The sequence below is a fragment of the Acanthaster planci genome, linkage group LG17 (assembly GCF_054643075.1).
Source record: "Acanthaster planci isolate LZ-2023a linkage group LG17, COTS_SCS, whole genome shotgun sequence".
Lineage (NCBI taxonomy): Eukaryota > Metazoa > Echinodermata > Asteroidea > Valvatida > Acanthasteridae > Acanthaster > Acanthaster planci.
The window spans coordinates 6,509,377-6,530,384 of NC_141793.1; the positions used below are offsets into that span (position 1 = coordinate 6,509,377).

The following is a 21,008-nucleotide window of genomic DNA, read 5'->3' on the forward strand; positions in this document are numbered from 1 at the left end:
TCATAGAAGAGCATCTACCATGGTAATCTCTGGTCTACTTTGGTTCTAATGTCAATCCTTGCACTGCCTACGTGGAGCACTTTGCAAGCAACCAGCTCAGTTGATAGTGCCCTACAAAAGCTATCCTACCATTTTGCTACCCGAGGTAGAACGCTATACAATTCCTGTTTAAATATACAAATTTCCCAGCCAAAGTTAATGCCAGTTTTAATGAGTTAATATAGTGGGTAGTTTTTATTCGATGGATAATATTGCAGTTTCACAAATCTGGAGTTTTCATACTAATAGATTTTGTTGCAAGCAACAAACATACAAGTCCATATACAGTGTTCTAATCACATCCACTGTGCAAAATTCAAAGATGAATTCAATAAAGAGACTGAAACTTGGACAGATACAGGTGCTATTTTCATTGCGTGGTATTCCTCATGCATGTAGATTGCGCTGTTCAATGTCTAGACCCTCCCAAAGTTTGTTGTTCTTTTTGTCTCACTTTTCCAAGCATCTGAAGAGAATAGTGTGGAGGAGAGACTACAGAAATGCACTTTGTGAGACGTTTATTGAATAGTTGCATTACAATAATTTTTGTTATGGGTTATTCTTTTGTGTAAGTCCATCTTTTCACTCATATTTCTGAAAGAACAAATCAGTGGATATATAATTATACCAAGAAGTCAAATGAACCGTTTAAAGTAATCCTACACAAATGTCAATGATAGTGAGCATAAATCCATGTATCAGATCCAGAAGAGAATAGAAGTGAACACATGGTACAGTGGGAAAGTCTGAGCTTTTTAAAGCTCAACTGTTGAACCACGGTAAATGATGCAGTCAATGTATATGCACTACATCCTGTGATGTGACATATCATCATGGAATAACGGAAACAACTGGCATTAAAACAGGTTGTGCAACATATCGGATTCTGTTTTTTAAACCTACAAAGCCACAGCTGGATACCCATAGTTTATAAAATGAGCCTGAACATAAAGTTTCATAACCGTAGTTGATGATTAATAAAACTGTTTTGTTCATTACTGCCAAATATACAAAATTTAGCATGAAACCTTTTATGAGTGAACGAACATCTTGTAAATATTTGTATGTCACAAGCACCATACACTCTAAGGCACCAGAGCCGATCCCCAAGTTATAGTTTTCTTTGGCAAAAGAACATCAGATTTAGTGTTCTTGGCAACAGATTGATGCTGAAGGTTCTAGAACTCTTTTGCAGCAGAACTGGTACTGTAGATTTTAGTGTTCTTCATTCTTCAGCAACAGAATTGATGCTGGGGGATTTAGAGTCCTAAAGCAGCATGCTCAAGGCTCTAGTGTTCCTTAGCAGCAGAGCATATACTCTAGCTTCTTTGGCAGCAAAATCGATGTTGTGGAATTGACTGTCAATTTTCATCCATGTCCAGCCTTCTCTCTCTGATCTTGCTCTTTCAACTCCTCCTCATAATCATCAATGACAGTCCGTATTCTCTGTGTCAGGAGGTCCAGGCCAAAACCCTCCTTGGCAGAGACAGGGATGACATCCTCAAAGTTCATGACAGATTCTGCCATTAGCTCTTCAGAAATACTGGCAAAATCCCCTGCATAACATGAGAGAAAAGCAAGGGGGCATTTGATTTCTCAACAGAATAAAATACAAACAAATCAAAACACAAAACCAAAACACGAAACCAGACATAACACAAAAAGCAGCGGCAAGCTGCTCATCAAAGGAGTGACCTAGGTTATATAGTGGGATTCTGGACAGGTTAACAATTGAATGCTTACAGAAGCTTCCTTTCATGCTGAACTGTCTGTTTGTCCCTATCTGCTGGGGTCAAAGTTTCTGGCCCTCATCGCTTAGGGGCATTAGTGTGTCATAAGAGTCTATTTAATATGCTCTGGGACCTTTTGAATTTTAATATACAGGATGACAAATAAGGTTTCCTTTTTCCACCGGTATGCACACATTACATGATCACTGATGATACCGTACTCTGCACGTTAACAGACTCTCATCTGATAACATTAAATCTTTACAGCTATAATGCAAATGCTGGGTTTTTTATTTTGTTTTGATATGCCACAACAAAGCAAAGCAAGATACACTGGGGAGCATAAATTCCACTTCAAATATATATGTTCCAATGGGTATAAATTCCATACAGAATAATAAAATCACAATTTAAACTTTGGGTTAAAAGAAATAGAATGGATAGAAGATAAATCCTTAATGTTCAGAGCATTTAGAATGTACTAGGGAAACAAGTCTTTTAATGAGGAATTGTCATACTTCGCACTGAGAATGTACAGGGATATCAATGTGATTGTAAGCACACCAAGCCTGGAAACTTTGGCTAACATACAGTCATTTGCAAAAGTTTAAGACCACTTTGAATTTTATTGGTATTTCTAAGCCTGCATTACACTGTCTCACTGAATGATTACTTAACAGGATTTTACAGTGGTATATACCCATTTGAAAGACATTTTTGGCAAAGGCAGGTCTTGTGTGACATTTTGTCTGCAAGGCAGCATGGGTAAAAAAAAAGCCAGTCTAAGCAATCAGAAATAAGGGAAGGCACACTGAATATTAGACTGTTAACATGTCAAATCATGGAAATGTAGTCAAAAATGTTCAACCAATGTACTAAGGTTACACGTTAAAAATAAACATAAATTGCCATGATTGATTGGTTTAAGTTTGGTTTTCCTTCAGGTTAATGCATTTTCTGTGGGTGATCCTAAACTTTTGCAAATGACTGTATACTAGATATAGTCAAATCCAGTAGATTTTTTTCTGAAACCGACTCCAAGAATTCCAGCCTCGCTTGGCCACAAAGGCCACCTGCCAAACTGCAAATTCTCGGTTTGAGGCCCTGCGTGCTCTGCATGCTTTGATTTACACAGTGAAAAGGCTCATTGTTCGGTGGCATGCGGCTCTATTCACGCTTCCACATTCCTGTTGCCTCTTTTCAAAGTGGGGACTATTGTGTAGCTGGTGATTATGATGCAAATTTGGCCTTTTCATTCTTGGCAACACACAAAGGCCAATCACCATATATACAAGAGCCACTGTATGTCTTCTTTCACCATGTTTGCTCGAGCATGGACCAAAAAAATTGGCTGAAAAGCAGGCTGAGGGATCTCAATTTTTACGGCAGCTCTTACTACTTCCGGTGCGAAGGGGTTAACAGGACATTCCCAATGGCCACCTTTATGGTGAAAAACACTGTGTTTGGTCTTATACAGAGAGACTGCTATGGAAAAGTGGCTCAGAATAATAATGATCACATGGCTTACTGCTATTGGTGGAGGCCACAGCAAATCGCTGGTGATAGTGCTCCCTGGGTCATTAGATTTGTCTATAGAATGGGGGGGAGGCAAGCGACAAAATTTTGGGGCCTGAGGTACAAAGTGTCTCGAGCCACTTACTCTCTTGAATTAACCGTCTTGCTTCTCTCATATAACCATCAGCACCCTCCACATCTATCTTGTTCAATGCCAGAATGGCAGGTTTACCAGTCAGCTCTTGTTTATACAGCTCAAGCTCCTGTGCAGAAAAGACAGAGAGAAAAAAAATCTGTTGACATTTCTTTTTACACTTGTCTAATATGAGCACGAAATCAACATGTTGCAAGTTGTTTTGCTTCAATTTCAACATCAGTAATCACACATGATACGTGTCACAATTTAGGTATGAAGACTCAGCCTGCTACTGATGAATGCATCTCTAAAGTCTCAAGTTGACAGTTAAATTAAAGTTGGTTCAAGAGTAAGCATTGTTTTTCTTGAATTAGGGGAAGAAGATATAACCTTTTGCAAAAGCTTGTGAATGAAATTGGCTAAAATTTGGTTAATTGTTTTACTTCTGTGTCTGCAGCCAATTAAATCCTGTTATCAGTTATTACAGAGCACAGTCCATCTCCAACTTTATCAGCATTCTGGCTATCAACCTTCCTGAATCTGGTAACCAGGGACGCATTCTTTGAACTAGAAATGTTCAAGTGGCATTAAGCTCCATGTACTGTACAAACCTGTTGGTTAGGCTCTACCTTCCTCAATCCCGGAGGTTTTGAGGGCCAATAGCACTGAAGGGTCTGAGGTATACATTTGTGTGGTACACATTCCAGAGTGTGGTAGCCTGCCTCATGAATGTTTCTGCATTAGGATTTTGGCCAAGTCTCGGGCAAAAAATCAAGTTAAAAATGATAACACACTGAAATTTGTGCATTTTGTTCAATAAGCATGTCCATTTCCTTTCATATTTGGGTAATTCCAGAAATTTGGGGGCCCTTTTTTTTGGTGTTCCTGTCATATCTGACATATGATTTTGTAAGTTCAGAACACATTTTCTAATTTCTAAGAGTGATGAAATAATGCAAATTACCTGCCAAACAAATAGTAATAGTTTGAGATCAATCTCAGTGATATTTCCATGTCAAATAACAAAGGTCAGATGCAACAGTGACCCAAAATGTCACACCTTTGGACCCCTAATTTCTGGAATTACCAGTTTCACCTTTTCGGCAGTTCTCACTATAAGTTGAATCATAAAACAAAATCATTTCTCGTATGTTTTTCTCATCACTTAAATATTGCGGGTTCCCATTGGTTGGTTGGCATATTACAGATGGGCCAGGAACCATTCCACGGCACTGGAGCCACACTAATACATGTTGGAAACAAGTTAGAAGAGTCATGCAAGCACTGTTGAAAACACTAAAACTAAAAAAATATTTAATGAAGATTTCTGCAAATTGAGACACAATGTCTGTCTGCATAAAATCCTTTCCTTGAAGTGGTAAAAAATGCAAGATTTTCATATCAAAGTCACCAGTGTTGCATGCACATACTTGGTGACAGGTTTATGATGATCTGGACTGTGCTGCATGTTGGCTGTTGGTCGTTCACAGATTTCTCAAAATATGGAGGGCCTGACGTTTCGATCCTAGCAGAATCTTTCTCAAAGGCAAATGACAAGTGGACAGGACAAACAAGCAAACAGATGACCAACCAAGTATGGGTGAATGCAGGAGGACAAAAGGAAAGGTCAAGAAAGATGCAGGCTGGATAAAGGGGACTGCATGAAAGGCACTGTTGAACAACAAAGGATTGTAAAGTGGGAAGAGATTAAAGAAAAAATACAATGGAATGAACTGGACTCTAAGTGGGAAGGGGGGCATAATCTGCAAACAAAAGAGATAAAAAGAAAAAAGTGTTAATTAGTAGTTTCCCTCTTGGGTGTTCAGGCCATGGGGTTCTATGGTGCGCAGGCGTTTGATCCAAAGCTTCTCCCTGTTAGAGCAACCAGCATCTTTATGGTGCCCAAGTGATTCTATGCCCTGTAAGATCATGTCAGACATAGAATGGTTAGGAGGTTTGAAGTGGTGGCCTGCAGGGGTATCTAGTCATTTGGTGTTCACCATGGATCTATGGCCATAGAAACGCTTCTTGAGAGTGTTCTTAGTCTCTCCAACATACTGAACACTGCACACCCTGCAAGAGATAAGATCTATGACATTAGAAGAGCTACAAGTGATAGTGCCTTTGGTTCTGTGGGTGGTACCGGAGGAGTGTCCAAAGAATGTATCTGATTCCAGGATATGGTTGTGGCAAACAACACATCTGTTAGAATCACACTTGAACGTGCCATGCTGGGAGGTAGGAAGGGTATCCAAAGGGGGCACTTCTGCCCGAATGATAAGGTCCCAGGTTGCAGGGACACCTGTAGGCCACAAGTGGGGTGTCTGGGATGGCACTGGCTAGGCGGTCTGAAGTGTGGAGGATATGGTGATTGTCGGTGATTATTTGCGGAGGGGAGGAAGACAAGGATGGAAAGTGGTGACCAAGGGAACCATGGGGGTTGTTTCGTCATGGGGGGGTCTTCTCCTTGAGTGCAAGACTTCTAGGGACGGAGTGGGCCCTATTGATAGAGTGTTGAACCTCGTGATTTCCTTAACTTATGAGTCAATATCATCAGTCATAATGTTTGGTACAAATGTATAGAAAACATAAGAGCCAAGGGGAATGTGCGGTATACCTGATTGTTTGGTATAGCAGTGTTTGGTATATCAATGTTTGGTATAGCAATGTTTGGTATAGTAGTATTGCACTGTAGTGTAGACTGCATGGGTTGCAATAATCTAGAAGTCATATTATATCATGAAGCACTTTAATTGCTCAATGCTAATGTATATGTCAAGTACAAGAAAACTATCAGGGTTATTTTCCCATGAGAGACCAGTATGCATTCAGGTACATGGTAATTAGAAATAAGGTTATAAAAGGCCTTTAAAAAATGTGGTATTAAGTGGCAAAGTCCATTTTGGGGGTCGCCTTATTGGACGTAGTCTGGTTCCCTGCACAAAGATTCCTGGACGACCCTTGATAACGATTCGTCGGGTAGTCAGAATCATGGAGTCTGGTATCCAGACTATATGGAACGAACTTAACCAATGCCCGTGTGTGGATGAGTATATGTTTTCTGTATGGTAACTGTACAGAAAACATTCCTCCATGATCACGAACATGTACATCCATACTGCACTGTCGAGTCGTGATGTGATATGCAAGTGGCTTGCCGTCTTTGCTTCATCCTTAGGGGCACATGATCAATTATTGAATTGGTAGGATAATAATCGAGAACAAATTTGCTGGGATCGACCATGGAGGTAGAAATAAGCCACGGTAAATCAAAGCCATTGAATTAGTGCAAGGAATCATAATGTACATAGGCAATACATGTGTACCTGTAAGTCGGCAAAATGATGCCTTCAGCACAAGTCGGCGTTCGCGTAAGTCGTCATAATTTCTTGAGTTCCGAAAGTGCCGACTTAGCCAGAGTTTACCGTATCTTTAAGAATAAACTTCTGTATTTTCTCAAGTATTGCTCAATTTATCTTTACCTTCCTGTGGCAACAATCACAAACAGTGAAGACATATGTAAGCAAAAAATATCAGCAAAATTTTACAGTTGGAAATTTGACACTGAAATCTGACACAAATGCTAGAGACAAAACCAATGTTAGAATGATGTAAAATAATAAACAGTGCCATTCCATGATAGTGACTGAATACCTGATTGAGAAGCATGACAGTTTCAAAGGCACTTCGGAATGGATGTCTGTCAGATAGTTGGAAGCCATGAACATCTACCATAAAAAGCAACAATTTGGTCCTTTCTACGTGCTGCAGGAATCGGTGGCCCATGCCATAGTTCATGTGAGCGCCCTCTATCAATCCAGGTAGGTCAGCCAAACTAATCTGGTTATAACAAGCAAACAAAAAAAATCTTTTGATGATTACCAGTACGACTCTTTCCGCTGGCTAATTTGACAAGCCAACCCTTAGAGGGACTGAAAAGAAAAAGTGAAGTTCTGTACACATTCTGACAAAAATTTGAAAGTAACATTCCTATAAAATACACAGGTCAAGTCTGACTGGGCAAAAACTGTACTGGCATATGAAGTATGAATGTCTTTAGGTGTTCCCAAGTTTCAAAGAAATTTATCTCAGTATGCAGCCGAGTTAAAGGACAAAACACTTGTCAAAAGAGCTCAAAAGAGCTCTAAATTCACTATTAAGGTTATGGTTCCTGCATGGCTGTTATGTTTAAATTACAAAATGCACAAACTAGATGTGGGTCTACTGTATATTTGCAAAAACTCAAAGGAAGACACAGAAATAAACTACCCCAGTGACCCCAACATTCAAACCGAGTCTCATGCTAACATTTTTCTTTTGAAAGTTCAGAAACTTGATTTAAGTCACTCCACAAGGCCAGAGTAACGTACATCAAGGAACCTTTTCAAACCAAAAAAGTTCAATTGTTGGGCAATGGGAAAGAAAGTAAGTACTTACTTGTCTCTGATCAGGATATTCAATTACTCCAACTTGAGGTCTGATGGTTGTGACTGAAATGTAAAACAAAATTTCACATTGCAAAATGGCATTGCAGTTTTAATGCAGGTTTGCAATCCAACCTGGTCCCACTCAACAAATAAGCTCACATCCAAATGTATCTTGGACTCTAGACTTCAGAAAGCATTTTCTTAACAGTCTTTGCAAAGTCTTGCACATTAGCATACATGAATATTCCAGGCTCTTAAAGGAAATATGAATTGGGAATTCAGCTCAACTCATTTTCATACAAATTACTATGCACTACAATACAACCAAGATTTAAATACTTCTTTTCATGTGCAGAAAAGTTATGTTATGGGTATCTGTGCTCGGTATGAGTAGCACATTACCTATCTGTATGTCATGTTATGGGTATCTGTGCTCGGTATGAGTAGCACATTACCTATCTGTATGTCATGTTATGGGTATCTGTGCTCGGTATGAGTAGCACATTACCTATCTGTATGTCATGTTATGGGTGTCTGTGCTCGGTATGAGTAGCACATTACCTATCTGTATGTCATGTTATGGGTATCTGTGCTCGGTATGAGTAGCACATTACCTATCTGTATGTCATGTTATGGGTATCTGTGCTCAAGATGAGTAGCACAATACCTATCTGTATGTCATGTTATGGGTGTCTGTGCTCGGTATGAGTAGCACATTACCTATCTGTATGTCATGTTATGGGTATCTGTGCTCGGTATGAGTAGCACATTACCTATCTGTATGTCATGTTATGGGTGTCTGTGCTCGGTATGAGTAGCACATTACCTATCTGTATGTCATGTTATGGGTATCTGTGCTCGGTATGAGTAGCACATTACCTATCTGTATGTCATGTTATGGGTATCTGTGCTCGGTATGAGTAGCACATTACCTATCTGTAAGTCATGTTATGGGTATCCGTGCTCGGTATGAGTAGCACATTACCTATCTGTATGTCATGTTATGGGTATCCGTGCTCGGTATGAGTAGCACATTACCTATCTATAAGTCATGTTATGGGTATCCGTGCTCGGTATGAGTAGCACATTACCTATCTGTATGTCATGTTATGGGTATCTGTGCTCAAGTTGAGTAGCACAATACCTATCTGTATGTCATGTTATGGGTATCTGTGCTCGGTATGAGTAGCACATTACCGATCTGTATGTCATGTTATGGGTATCCGTGCTCGGTATGAGTAGCACATTACCTATCTATAAGTCATGTTATGGGTATCCGTGCTCGGTATGAGTAGCACATTATCTATCTGTATGTCATGTTACGGGTATCTGTGCTCAAGATGAGTAGCACATTACCTATCTGTATGTCATGTTATGGGTATCTGTGCTCGGTATGAGTAACACATTACCTATCTGTATGTCATGTTATGGGTATCTGTGCTCGGTATGAGTAGCACATTACCTATCTGTATGTCATGTTATGGGTATCTGTGCTCGGTATGAGTAGCACATTACCTACCTGTATGTCATGTTATGGGTATCTGTGCTCAAGATGAGTAGCACATTACCTATCTGTATGTCATGTTATGGGTATCTGTGCTCGGTATGAGTAGCACATTACCTATCTGTATGTCATGTTATGGGTATCTGTGCTCGGTATGAGTAGCACATTACCTATCTGTATGTCATGTTATGGGTATCCGTGCTCGGTATGAGAAGCACATTACCGATCTGTATGTCATGTTATGGGTATCCGTGCTCGGTATGAGTAGCACATTACCTATCTGTATGTCATGTTATGGGTATCTGTGCTCGGTATGAGTAGCACATTACCGAACTCTATGTTTTTAATTTTGTTTCACATTTGTCAAAAAGAAATGACTATGAATTTTTATCTTATGTGCATTGAATCTCAAGAAATTATCCAGCATCCATTTTTGGATATCTTCCAATTGAAACATGCAAGCAAGGGATGAGAAGTTTGACAAGTGTCCTGCACTATCATACCAAAGCCAAGTATTTCTTGTCTGATAAGAGTGAGTTCCCACAGCAGTACTGTTCTACTTACATGGGTAGTCTGCAATTTTGGGTTGACTTCTTGACAAAGCTTTCAGCAACGTTGATTTACCTGCATTTGGAAAACTGGGATGCAGGAAGTGCAAATTCAGATACACTCTAATTTACAAATTCAATGAAACATTGTAAATGTCCACTTATGAAGAAAAAGAAAGGTAAAAAAGGAGAAATTCAAGGTAGCCACAACAATTATCCAGTTCAATTTTCACGAATGCTACACAGTGTGCACATCCATGACTTAGTATGGTGTAACCTCTGCAATCATTTCACCCAGTTTAAGTTGTGCCAGACAAAGTGGAAATGAACGATTTAACAAATTAATCATTTTCAGTTAAGGCTCATTATTGCTCAACCAAACAAGATTTATACAAGACACACATTTTTGGAGAGGGAGGAGGTAATGAGAAGCTAGGGAGAACTTAACAATTTTCTGTGACTGCTGTAACATTGTTAAAGAACATCCGCCATAAAGGCCATAATTGTCTCAATCCAAGAACTTTAATAGAACTAAAATGTTGCACGGCTAAGCAACTTTCAGTGAAATCGACCGAAGTACATGTTTATTGCACAGCTATGGCAAAAATCTGTGATGCAAGGCTTATGTATGGTGCAAAGTTACTCCACATTTCATAATCTTATAAACATGTAACTTAACACCAAACCTTACCTTAATGCATGCAACAAAATGTTCACAAATAAAAGAACATGTCAAATTTATTGCTATAAGAAATTTGAGTGACATTTCTAACATTAATGATCAACTAGAATGACATGGATGTACTCCAAAACAAACATTCCAAGGATTCACTTTATCCACCAACCACCAACAAACGTGAAATACTGAAAAGTGTAGATACATGACGTCGTAGGATGCCAAATTCAAATGTGCATTTTGCTACTATACGAAATAACATTGTTTTTAAAACTGAGCCAGTTCCACATTCCAACAATGCATGCTAAAAACAATGAAGTGCACCCAATGTCATTCAGAAATAGTAATACATGTACACGCATGTGTGATCTACTCTATCAGCATGATCATTCCCACATGTACTTGTCAAATGACTTTTGTCTTTTGAAAATGCTAAACTGTCTAAAACAGCCCGTTCCCACTTGATCCACCAATTGGGGGATCTGATCCACCTTTTGTCACATTGCTGGATCAGATACCTCAATTGCTGGATCAGATCCGGCAATTGTGTGTAGTGGGAACGCTAACTGTTACAAGGTGGATCAGGATCAGATCCCCAATTGGTGGATCAGATCCAGCAATTGGTGGATCACGATCAGATGGAAAGTACAAAAGGTGGATCTGATCCGGCAATTTGACCTGTCAACATCCGTGTGTGCACAAGTGGCACGAAACTTTTCCGGTCTGATGAACAAAGAAATATGTTTTTTGGCATGTAGCTCATGTGAAATTTTTAACGTGCACAGCATGCACAATAAACAACTGCTGAACTACAGGCTAGCAAAATGTGTCACCACACATGCGCGATGCATGCATGCCGCGATGTGTACCTAGCCCTTTTACAATTTTCGTTGTGCATTCGTCTGTTTCTTATCCTTTTCCATTTGTGTAATTTCACTTGTTTCCATCAAAAACTAATTCTGTGTTAGCGTATAGCCTGCAGCGTGTAACAGAGTATCAAAAATGGAAGCAAAGTTTGAAGAGACAATGTACTAGGCTCTTGGGCTCGACATTTCCGTCCAAAAAGGTGGATCAAGCATAAGTGGGAATGCGACTTGCGGTTTCATTGCAGTAAGATAACGATCACACCAAAATGCCGGATCAAGATCCGCCTTTTCCCAATTCAAGTGGGAACGCGCTGTTATTGATACCACATCTGGCCATACCCAACAAGTCCAACGTCTGCGATGAGTTTCAGAATCAACTTGATGCTAAGGCATTGCCCCTTCTGTCCAGACCATTTATTGCCATTGAAACCTCCTGGGCCTCCTTTTGCAACCAATGCTTGTTTCCCTTCCTGATCAAGATCTCCTGAAGACAAAGAACAATGGAGAATAATCCCCAAGAATTTACCCCCATAGCTGTTTCCTCCTCTTTTACACAAAATTTTCAGTAAAGCATTTTACAACATAACAAGCACTGCAGATGACCTAAAATTATGTGCCACCAGATGATACTTAAACAATTCATCACTGTTGTTGTTGAAGTGATGTCCTCTCATGACCAGTGCTCATCCCATGAAACAAGTGTTTATCAGTCTCATCATCGTTATGACTCACACTAGCTTCCTCTTGTTTTTATGTTAAGGAAATTTTTCTTTTTGTGTTAAGGAAAGTTTGAGGAGGTAAGCTGACTACACAGCTATACGTAGATATCAACTAGGCATATGAATCCATTAGCCACTTGGAACTGTTTATGATGTGTGTGTGCAGTGTGAGACGTTTCTACTTTCTATGAATAAAATGTTTCAATAAACTCACCCAGAACTTGCCCTTTATCTGTTGTGACACATATGCCAAGTGGGGCGTTGATGGTGACATCATTTCCTTTTGACCCTTGCAAAGCTCGAATCCTAATCAACAAAATTTACATGAGTAGGTCAGGTGATAAAAAGCAGCATTTTCCTAATCCTCAACAAAAACAGTGACACAAAAGAGCCTCAAACAACACAAAATTCCATACTCCAGAACATTCAGAAATTGAATGCAGGTGCAAAACTTGGTTGCACAACTGAGCAATGCGTACAATGTACCTGTACATGTAGGTTTTACATGCAGGATCTCTGTATACTTGGCTGGGGAAGAATTGACTAGAGTTTCCTTCACACTGTTTGTAACCTTCAAATACTGTTAAAAATCCTACAGCAATTTACACATAGGACACGAAAAAGTTGGACTCTTGATTTCTAGAATAAGCAATGCACATGTACCTTTATAAGGACCCCCATACTTTTGCAAGGATTCCTTCCAAACATATTAAAATCAAATACAATGCCATAAATCAATGACTGCTGTGTGCCATTAAAAATTTGACAACACATTCTGGAGCTATGTGGCCCAGTAGTTAGGGTGGGGGGTTGAATCTACATGTAGCTGCTTGTTACAGGTGCATGTTGTGACCTTTGGCAAGTCACTTTTATTCCCACCCAGGTTAGGGCAGAAATGGTTGTTGCATTTGATTAGTTGTTTTTGCCAGAAGTAGTCAGCATCAAGCTGCACATTCCCCATGGAGCTACAATAGTTTAAAGGATGTTTGTAACACCATGAACATAGTCCACAACATGCGCCTTCCATGTAATTTGGCGCAACCATCAAGATTCTACCGTAAGCAAATTACATGTACGGTCTGGTAAGTGTTGAAGAATACTCTCAATGTGTAAGGTCAAGGGGAACCACTGCCAAGTAAACAGACACAAATGAGAAAACTAGGGTGAATCGATCAAGTCCACTTTTTTTATTCCTTATTCCTTGCTTTCACTGACCTACTATTTTCTCCTGTTCCAGCAGAGTAACGTTTCTTGTTTTTTAAATCTTTCATGGTGACAGTCTTGCTTGCTTTGACATAGACATCTCCACCACTGCCTCCTTCCCCACCATAGGAAGGATAGCCCTGACCACCACTTCCACCCTTGACATAAATCCTAACTTGATCAATGAAGTTAGTTCTCCATCGTCCTGCCTGTGTGAAAACAAACATTACATTTTGGCAAAGAGATGCATTGGAACCAATTATACATGTAAATCTTGAAATCTAATCAAATCAAGAAAGGATCCATGGATGAAATCTGGGGGCTCAAAGTTTCATGACTGCAAACAAGGTCAAAGATTTGAAATACACATAGCCGAATTTGCATGCCTATCAGGCCTACATGCATCTCTTTTAGAAGTAGTTGCACAGTACGTTCAACTGCAGGCAGCATATACTTCAGACACAGCTAAGGAAGACAAACCTTGCAGGTAACCCATACTCATAAAATGTAGCAGATAAGAGCTAAAATTGTCCACTGGTTGACATGTGATTGTTGACCAAATTTGGTTGGTTATTTTGCCAAATCAAAACCAAAAAAGTGGCAATGACAGCCACCTCAATTATCACCGAAAGGGCTTAGAATCTGGTGGAATACTACGGAAATCTATGCTTTTGGATAGCAACATTGCAGTGAAGCACAACACTGCAATACTGATCAGTTACAAGCTTTTGTAATCACTATAGCTTTTAAGACATGACCAGTCCGAAATTTCAAATTTGTTAATAGCAACAGTGAACCTTCATACATAAAGTATACGTTTGTTGTTAAGAGGAGACTATCATTAACACCAGATACCATCAGGTACCCTAACGAGGTAGACTACTAACCCCAGACTACGGCCACTTTACTAGACTACAGGTATTCTTTGCCCTAGAAAAAAAAGCTTGGCAAAAGCCCAAACTTTGTAAACAAGCTTCCTGTGAGGCCTATGTTTCTCTATTAAAGTTTAAATAATTTATTAATTTGCCTGGATGTCCATTCCCCCTCTGTTCTCGTGACCTAGGACCAACTTGACTTGGGATTGAGTTGACTTCAGGCCAAGTTGACTGAGGACTGAGTTGACTGAAGACTGTGAGCTGAGGACTAAGTTGACTAGGGGCCAAGCTGACCTGGGACCAAATTGACTTGTGATGGAGTTGACTTGGGACTGAATTATCCTGGGACCAAGTTGACTGAGGACTAAGCTGACTGGGAACCAAATTGACTTGGAACAGAATTGTCCTGGGATGGGGTTGACCGAGGATCAAGTTAACTTGGGATTGAGCTGCCTACATGTAGGGTCTGAGTTGACAAAGGACAGAGTTGGCCTGGGACCAAAATGACTTGGGGGGCAAGTTGACTTGGGACTGAGCTGAGGACTGAGTTGACCAAGAATTGAGTTGGCTTGGGACCAGCTTGACTTGGGACAGAGTTGACTTGGGACCGAATTTACTTGGAACTGAATTGTCTTGGGACTAGGTTGACTGAAGTCTGAGTTGACTTGGAATTGAGTTGACTAGGGTGAGTTGACTATAGGACCGAGTTGGCCTGGGACCAAGTTGACTGAGGGCCAAGTTGGCTTGGAACCCAGTTTACTTGGGATAATGCATGCAGTTGAACTGTTATGGACAATTTCAGTATCATGAAATTCAGGTGATGTCAACAATGGGTTTCCAGAGTTACGGCTACAGTGTACATGAACATCTACCATCAGCGTGTCTCTGCACATTTCCAATGGGATGAAGGGCCATGTACATTTCATTCATACGTTTTCCGATTTGAAAATGAAAATCAAGCAACCAAAACACAAGTTGTTTTCCATTTTTTTTTATTTGCAAAAAAAAAAAGAAAAAAAAAACAAGTTCTTTCTCGCCTATCATTTGAAAATGAAAAAGAAAATATGTTCCTTTTTCCATTTTTCAAAGTGAAAATGAAACAGCGCAATCTGCTGCTCCAAGAACGAAAACAAAAAAATTAAATTTTTCATTGTGTAATGTAAGAAACGTCTTTGTAAGCCATCAAATCAAACATGGTGAACTAGAGGAATACAATGAACCTGTTGCTTATTTATAAGGAAAAGGAAGAGCAACTCACAAGAAAATTTTTCAGAAGCTCAAAGGTAACTTTTATTTTTTGATTTTTGTTTTCATATCAGAAAATGGAAAAACGAATTGTGTTTGGTTGTGTGATATTCGTTTTGAAATAAAAAAACAAATAAACAAAACGTACACAGACCCATGTACATTTCATTCATTTGTTATATTTGAAAACGAAAATTAAAAAAAACAAAAATAAAACATTTTTCCATTTTATTATTGTTTTTTGAAAACAAATGAAAATCAAAAACCAAAGTCGTTTCTCAATTTAAAAACGAAATATGAAAATTGGAAACCAACTTGTTTCCCGTTTTGCAATTTAAAAACAAAAGTTTCAACACAGAGAAACAATTCCTTTCTCGTCTTTTACTTAACATAAAAAAGGCAATCACCTTCTTTCCCTTTTTCAATGTGACAACAAATAACATTGTAATCTATTGATCCAATTTTTGAAGAGTGAAAAACAGTTCCATTTTTCATTTGTAATGCAAGAAATATCTTTTTTACCCACCAAATCACTGAAACATGGCTAGAGGAAGACAAGGAATTTTTTGCTTCTAAGTAAAAGAAACAGCAACCCGCAAGGAAATTTCTCACATTCTCAAGAGCAACTTTCATCTTGAAAAGTGTTCAGAGAGATCTGTGAAGCATCCTTGAAATTACATGTGCAATCATCAAACAAGCTTGGAATTTTGCCACATTGCACTTTGCCCTATCCACTCTTCGCCCCATTTCCACATTGCCCTATCCACTCTTCGCCCCATTTCCACCTCGCCCCAATGTAAACTTTAACGTCTTTAACTTGCATGTAGTTTTAACCTACTGGTGAAGGTTGCAATGTCAACAGTTTATTTGCCCAGCCAAACTAAAGCTTCAGATTCATGTAATTTGCCAAGGAAAATGTTATAATAAATATGATTATTTCATTAACAGTCTGTAGGCGTCAAGCCTATGCAATGTGGGTGGGTCAGTCACGTCATGTAGCCAGGCAACAGATTGTTGAATGGATAAAGATTGAATGGATAAAGGCAAAAAGACTGGAAAATTCCTCAATAACGTAAGTGAAATCATTCAATAAATGGTTTTTAAAAAGCGGAAAGGTCAAGAATCATGTTCGTGTGCAAAAGAAAAAAAGTGTGTGCGCCGGAATGTTCAATACGCCGACACAAAATTGCGTATACGGATGTGTGGCTAAGGATGGATCGGGAGTGAGAGTCTGTACCGTACCACACTAGTGCAGTGGGGCTAGATAAGTACAGTACATGAATGATGAAGTACTCAATTAACGCTAGGCCTAGTGTAGTGTAGTACTCGTTGACTCACTAGAGTCATGTTGTGTACCTTTGATGCAAGGCTTATACTTGCAAACACCATGTTGCAACAACCTGAATGTTCTACAAAGCGATGATCTAACTGTAAGGAGAAGTCTCATGCATGGGCAGACGGGTAAATTATTGCTCGGATGAACATCACACACATGCACTTCATGCACTTTTCACATGTGTGAATTGTGCGCCCTCAAGGGTTCGTTCGCTGTTGTCGTCTGCGCCGCGTCGCGACATACGTGTATGTGGCGCCCTCTCTCGCATCGAACCGGAATATTTTTAGATGTCTTGCCTCATCGAAGTCCTGCACTGCAGTCAGGGGGTCATTATATTTCGCTGTAGAAAAACACTTGTTTAGAGAGAAAAGTTATGATTCAAATGAGAAAATTCAAGACCCTTATAACTCGCCAGGTATGTGTTTGTTAAGCTTGCTTTGGAGTAACATTTGTTTCCACGTGTCTCAGTTACTAATCGCTCATCAGTCATGTCTTCCTACAGTTGTACCTTCAAGGTTTACATGTATCCTATGCTTTATGGTCATAATGATTGATGATGTGACAAGTCATGATGACAGTAGCCCGGCCCAGGTAGGTAGGTGAACTCCCTGACCGTACTAACTACCACTACGGAGGGAGTCCAGTATATAAAGGTCAAAACCAGGCGAAAAATTTCACAACTAAATTTTCAATACTTTACCTGGAAAAAAGCTGCATCCTGACTCCACTTCAGCAGTTGTATACAAAGTCTATGGGGATTGAAGAGAATTTTCTAAGTATTTCCCAACAACATCAGTAAATGTTTCTCAATCCAGAATTCGTCTCTCCAGCATTCCTGTAATGACTGACTTTTATTGAGATGATATATGATGAGAAAAGTGGAGTCAGGATGCAACATTTTTTCCTTTTACCAAAGAAGCCAATTTGACATCGGTAAATCCTATGCGTCCTTATTTCCACAGCCAGTGGGTTAAGAAATTTGATAAATCACCACAACAGACAGAAACAGGACAATAAACTCCGAAATAACCTTGAAATTCTTGTTATTGTTGCTGACTGTTTTTAGCTGTTCTCTAGTACATGCAGTTCGTACAGTATGCCGGCCCAACTACGTATATTCCGCATAGGATCAGGAGATTCCGAGCTGTGTACACGCACAATGTGGTTCTCAACCCCAAGTGCATGCAACATCCCGGGCGAGGCTGTGGCTCATTTTGGTGACGGTAGACCCATGAACATGTAACTGCATGCAAGCTTACAATTGAGGGAAACTGAAATTTAGGATTTGTACTAATCCCGGCCATTTTTTCAACAATTGCATCGCAAGCCTTTGTATAATGTGTTAACAGTTCGACTTAAAAAAGACTGACCAATGGTGTCCACAAATTTCGATAAAAACTCCTGACATTATCCAGCAAGGCTTTGGCAAATTTCTTTCGCTAGCAATGTACATGTACTCCTATTTGTTGAGTTGTCCCATTTGAAAAGTGAAGCTTACGGCCAGAGAATTTTTCTTTTCTTTCTTTTTCAAGAAGCGCAGGTACAAATACATGTAAGTGTCATTTAAAAAAAAAACAAGACTTCTGTAACACGAGTCAATAAAGGCGATTTACCATCATGATCTCTTTGGCTTTAATTTAAAAACAAAAAAGCACATACGTGTGTTGTCTTTTATATTCATTGCCTTTTTTGAAATGACACATTTTCAAGGGATCTACTGTCAGATAACCAGACAGAGCTCTAGCATGACCATAAATTTCAACCTCCCCAATAAGCCAGTGAATTTTAAGACAAAGATGTTCCAAATCAATGAAAAATGTTGACAAAAATATTGGAAGGCATGAATGATTACTGAGGATTCCAAAAATGCTACATGTGAAAGTTTCCAGCTGTTTGATGTGAGGCAAATTGAAGTAGGCCTCCGTTAGGCTTATGGTTTGAAGAGTATTTTCTGGCTCCTCCCCCCCCCAAAGTATGCCACAGACCAACTCGCTTGACATTTTTTAAAAATCAACATAATCTAGCTATCTACTGCTCTAAAATTCAACTCGTCATTGCCAATCATTCCAATTAAAAATTCAATCTTGCTTTAATGTCTTAGATTATGAATACAAAAAAAGGCTGATCACCATCACAATTTGTGTGTGATCACTACTTACCACATCTTCGCCAGCACTCTGCATACTGTGTTCCCAATCCGTAGCGTCACTCTTGCCTCATTTATCAAGATAAGTTACTGTTTCTTAATAAAAATCGGATCTCTACAATATTGTGTATTTATACATATTTAATCATAAAAATCTATGAACAAATTAAACACTTCAAAGAGATCACTGATGAACTTCTTCCTATACAAGCATCCTGCATAAAACAGGCATGCTAACCGAGATTATTTTTATAAAATAGCCGTTGTTTTGCAAATTTATGTTTATAAACCTAAACATGAAGCAGAACAAAATATGAACATTTTAGGGGTAACCTAATCCAATAGGGGATTAATTGGTCAGTCTGAAGCCCCTGATCCAAAAAAATGGAAAAAAACAAAAAAGTTTATATCGGCAGGTGGGTTATAGCCGCGTACCAGTAACGGTCTCCGTGTAGCAGGCATGCAACAGACCTTTACTTGAAATCGCGCATGTGTAATGAGTGCACGCAGCTCGGATTCCTGTACATGCGTGCATTTTGCAACTCAAGAACGATGAATTACGCCTACTACCGTAAAAAACAGTAACGTTGTCTCTGTATGTATTTTCCTGGATTTTGTAGTCCATGGTTCATTCTGAAATTCCTTAACCCCCCTCAGACGGATAGATCAAGTCATGAAGAATTTGTAAATCTGAAATTAACCAGGAACAAATTAGAACCAAATTTTTGGTCATCTTGTACACAAGTCTTAGGACCTGGACATCAGTCATAATGTAATGAAGACTGGTATCCAACCTGGGCTAGATGACATACCAGATAGGCCTAGCCTAACGTTCCATAGGCCTATCTGGTAATTCATGGATTTTGATTAAACATGTTAGAGTTGTAATGTACTCAAGCTAGTTTGGTACTTGTATGCCAATCACTGGCTGTAGCTACATGGTCATAGCACTCTGCATGAGTAAACAAAGGCACGATCATGTTTAGCCATCTGATCTGGCCGCGCTGCATGTTTAAGAAAAATTGTTTCAAAACAGGGAAATACAGAGAAGGAGATTTCATGCAGTATCGACCAATTATGCAGAGCATTCAGGTGATCAGCTGGTCATGCCCAACATGATAACTGCCCCTTCCAATAAACAATTTTTTACTGTATGGAATGTTCTTTGCTACACTCTGTATACATATAAAGGGGCCCAAAGGTGTTGATAGCAGTGTTAATAAGTCATAATTTGATGTATGTCCAGCTTCATGCATGTCATGAATTTAAAAAAACCCTGGCCACTGTGGAAGTGGCTGGATTTGAAAAAATTGAAAAATAGTAATAAAAGCTGTCTTGAAATTAAAATACCATACAAAAAAGTTCCACCTCCCTCCCCCAAAGCTTGGATGCCAAGCATTTTTATACTTGGCCCTGCTTTAGGGCTGAGTCAATTCGAATAATTCGCTAGTTGAATATTTGGCCTTCAATTTGATCGAATATCTGAATATTCATTTGTACCGACCAGCAGATTGTTGAGGAACAAACCATATACAAAATCAGTTGTAATGATGCACACAATTGTAAATTCTGATCACTACAATAGCTTCTCACGTCTAGGAGTATCTCCAGCCATTATTTAGCAAGGTTAAAAGACGAACAATACTCCATGCCCTATTGAAAATTTCTATTCCTTTTAAATTGTGTAATGAATAATTAAAATTTTGAATCATTTTTCATTTGAATCTGCTTGAAACAAGCCTCTATGGTGCAGTTTTTCTCATTTAAAACAAAGGAAACTCCCCGTTCCTTTTTATGAATTTTGCATTCAAATATTCAAATTTGGAAAATAATATTCAAATATTCAATAATTGATCAAATATTCAGATATGTACAATGTAGATACTCGGCACAACCCTACCTTGCTTAGTTTATATGAATGAATTGGTTGTAAGGATACCGCATTCTTTTCCCTTTAGTGCTTTTTAGTGTGTAAAAAATATTATCTCCATACAAGGAGTATTTTATCAATGCAGAAGATTATGTAGTGTTGGTTGGAGTACA

At 39.1% G+C, this 21,008-nt stretch overlaps 2 protein-coding genes and 1 pseudogene across 3 annotated transcripts in view; 1 reads left to right on the forward strand and 2 right to left on the reverse strand.

Moving 5' to 3' along the window:
* Window positions 1–540: 540 nt before the first annotated feature.
* On the reverse strand, window positions 541–17,025 carry LOC110989322 (GTP-binding protein 10-like). 2 transcript variants are annotated; one of them, XM_022253624.2, is made up of 9 exons: window positions 16,840–17,025; window positions 13,376–13,572; window positions 12,375–12,466; window positions 11,781–11,925; window positions 9,916–9,989; window positions 7,858–7,910; window positions 7,075–7,260; window positions 3,430–3,547; window positions 541–1,595 (listed from the first exon to the last, which is right to left on the reverse strand). In XM_022253624.2, exons 1-9 carry the CDS (start codon window positions 16,870–16,872, stop codon window positions 1,408–1,410), a joined length of 1,086 nt encoding a protein of 361 aa, XP_022109316.1. In that variant the 5' UTR covers window positions 16,873–17,025; the 3' UTR covers window positions 541–1,407. The 2 variants fall into 2 exon arrangements, with proteins under 2 accessions (XP_022109316.1, XP_087003792.1); XM_087147666.1 differs by having other exon boundaries at window positions 16,822–17,025.
* On the reverse strand, window positions 4,855–7,051 carry LOC147796308 (uncharacterized; annotated as a pseudogene).
* A 72-nt stretch (window positions 17,026–17,097) lies between the features above and the next one.
* vps50 (VPS50 subunit of EARP/GARPII complex) overlaps window positions 17,098–21,008 on the forward strand; it is a 28,657-nt gene continuing 24,746 nt past the window's right edge. Inside the window, exon 1 of the mRNA XM_087147663.1 lies at window positions 17,098–17,234. Within this exon, the coding sequence (XP_087003789.1) occupies window positions 17,193–17,234 (42 nt within the window). The 5' untranslated portion in view covers window positions 17,098–17,192. The remainder of the gene's footprint in view (window positions 17,235–21,008) is intronic.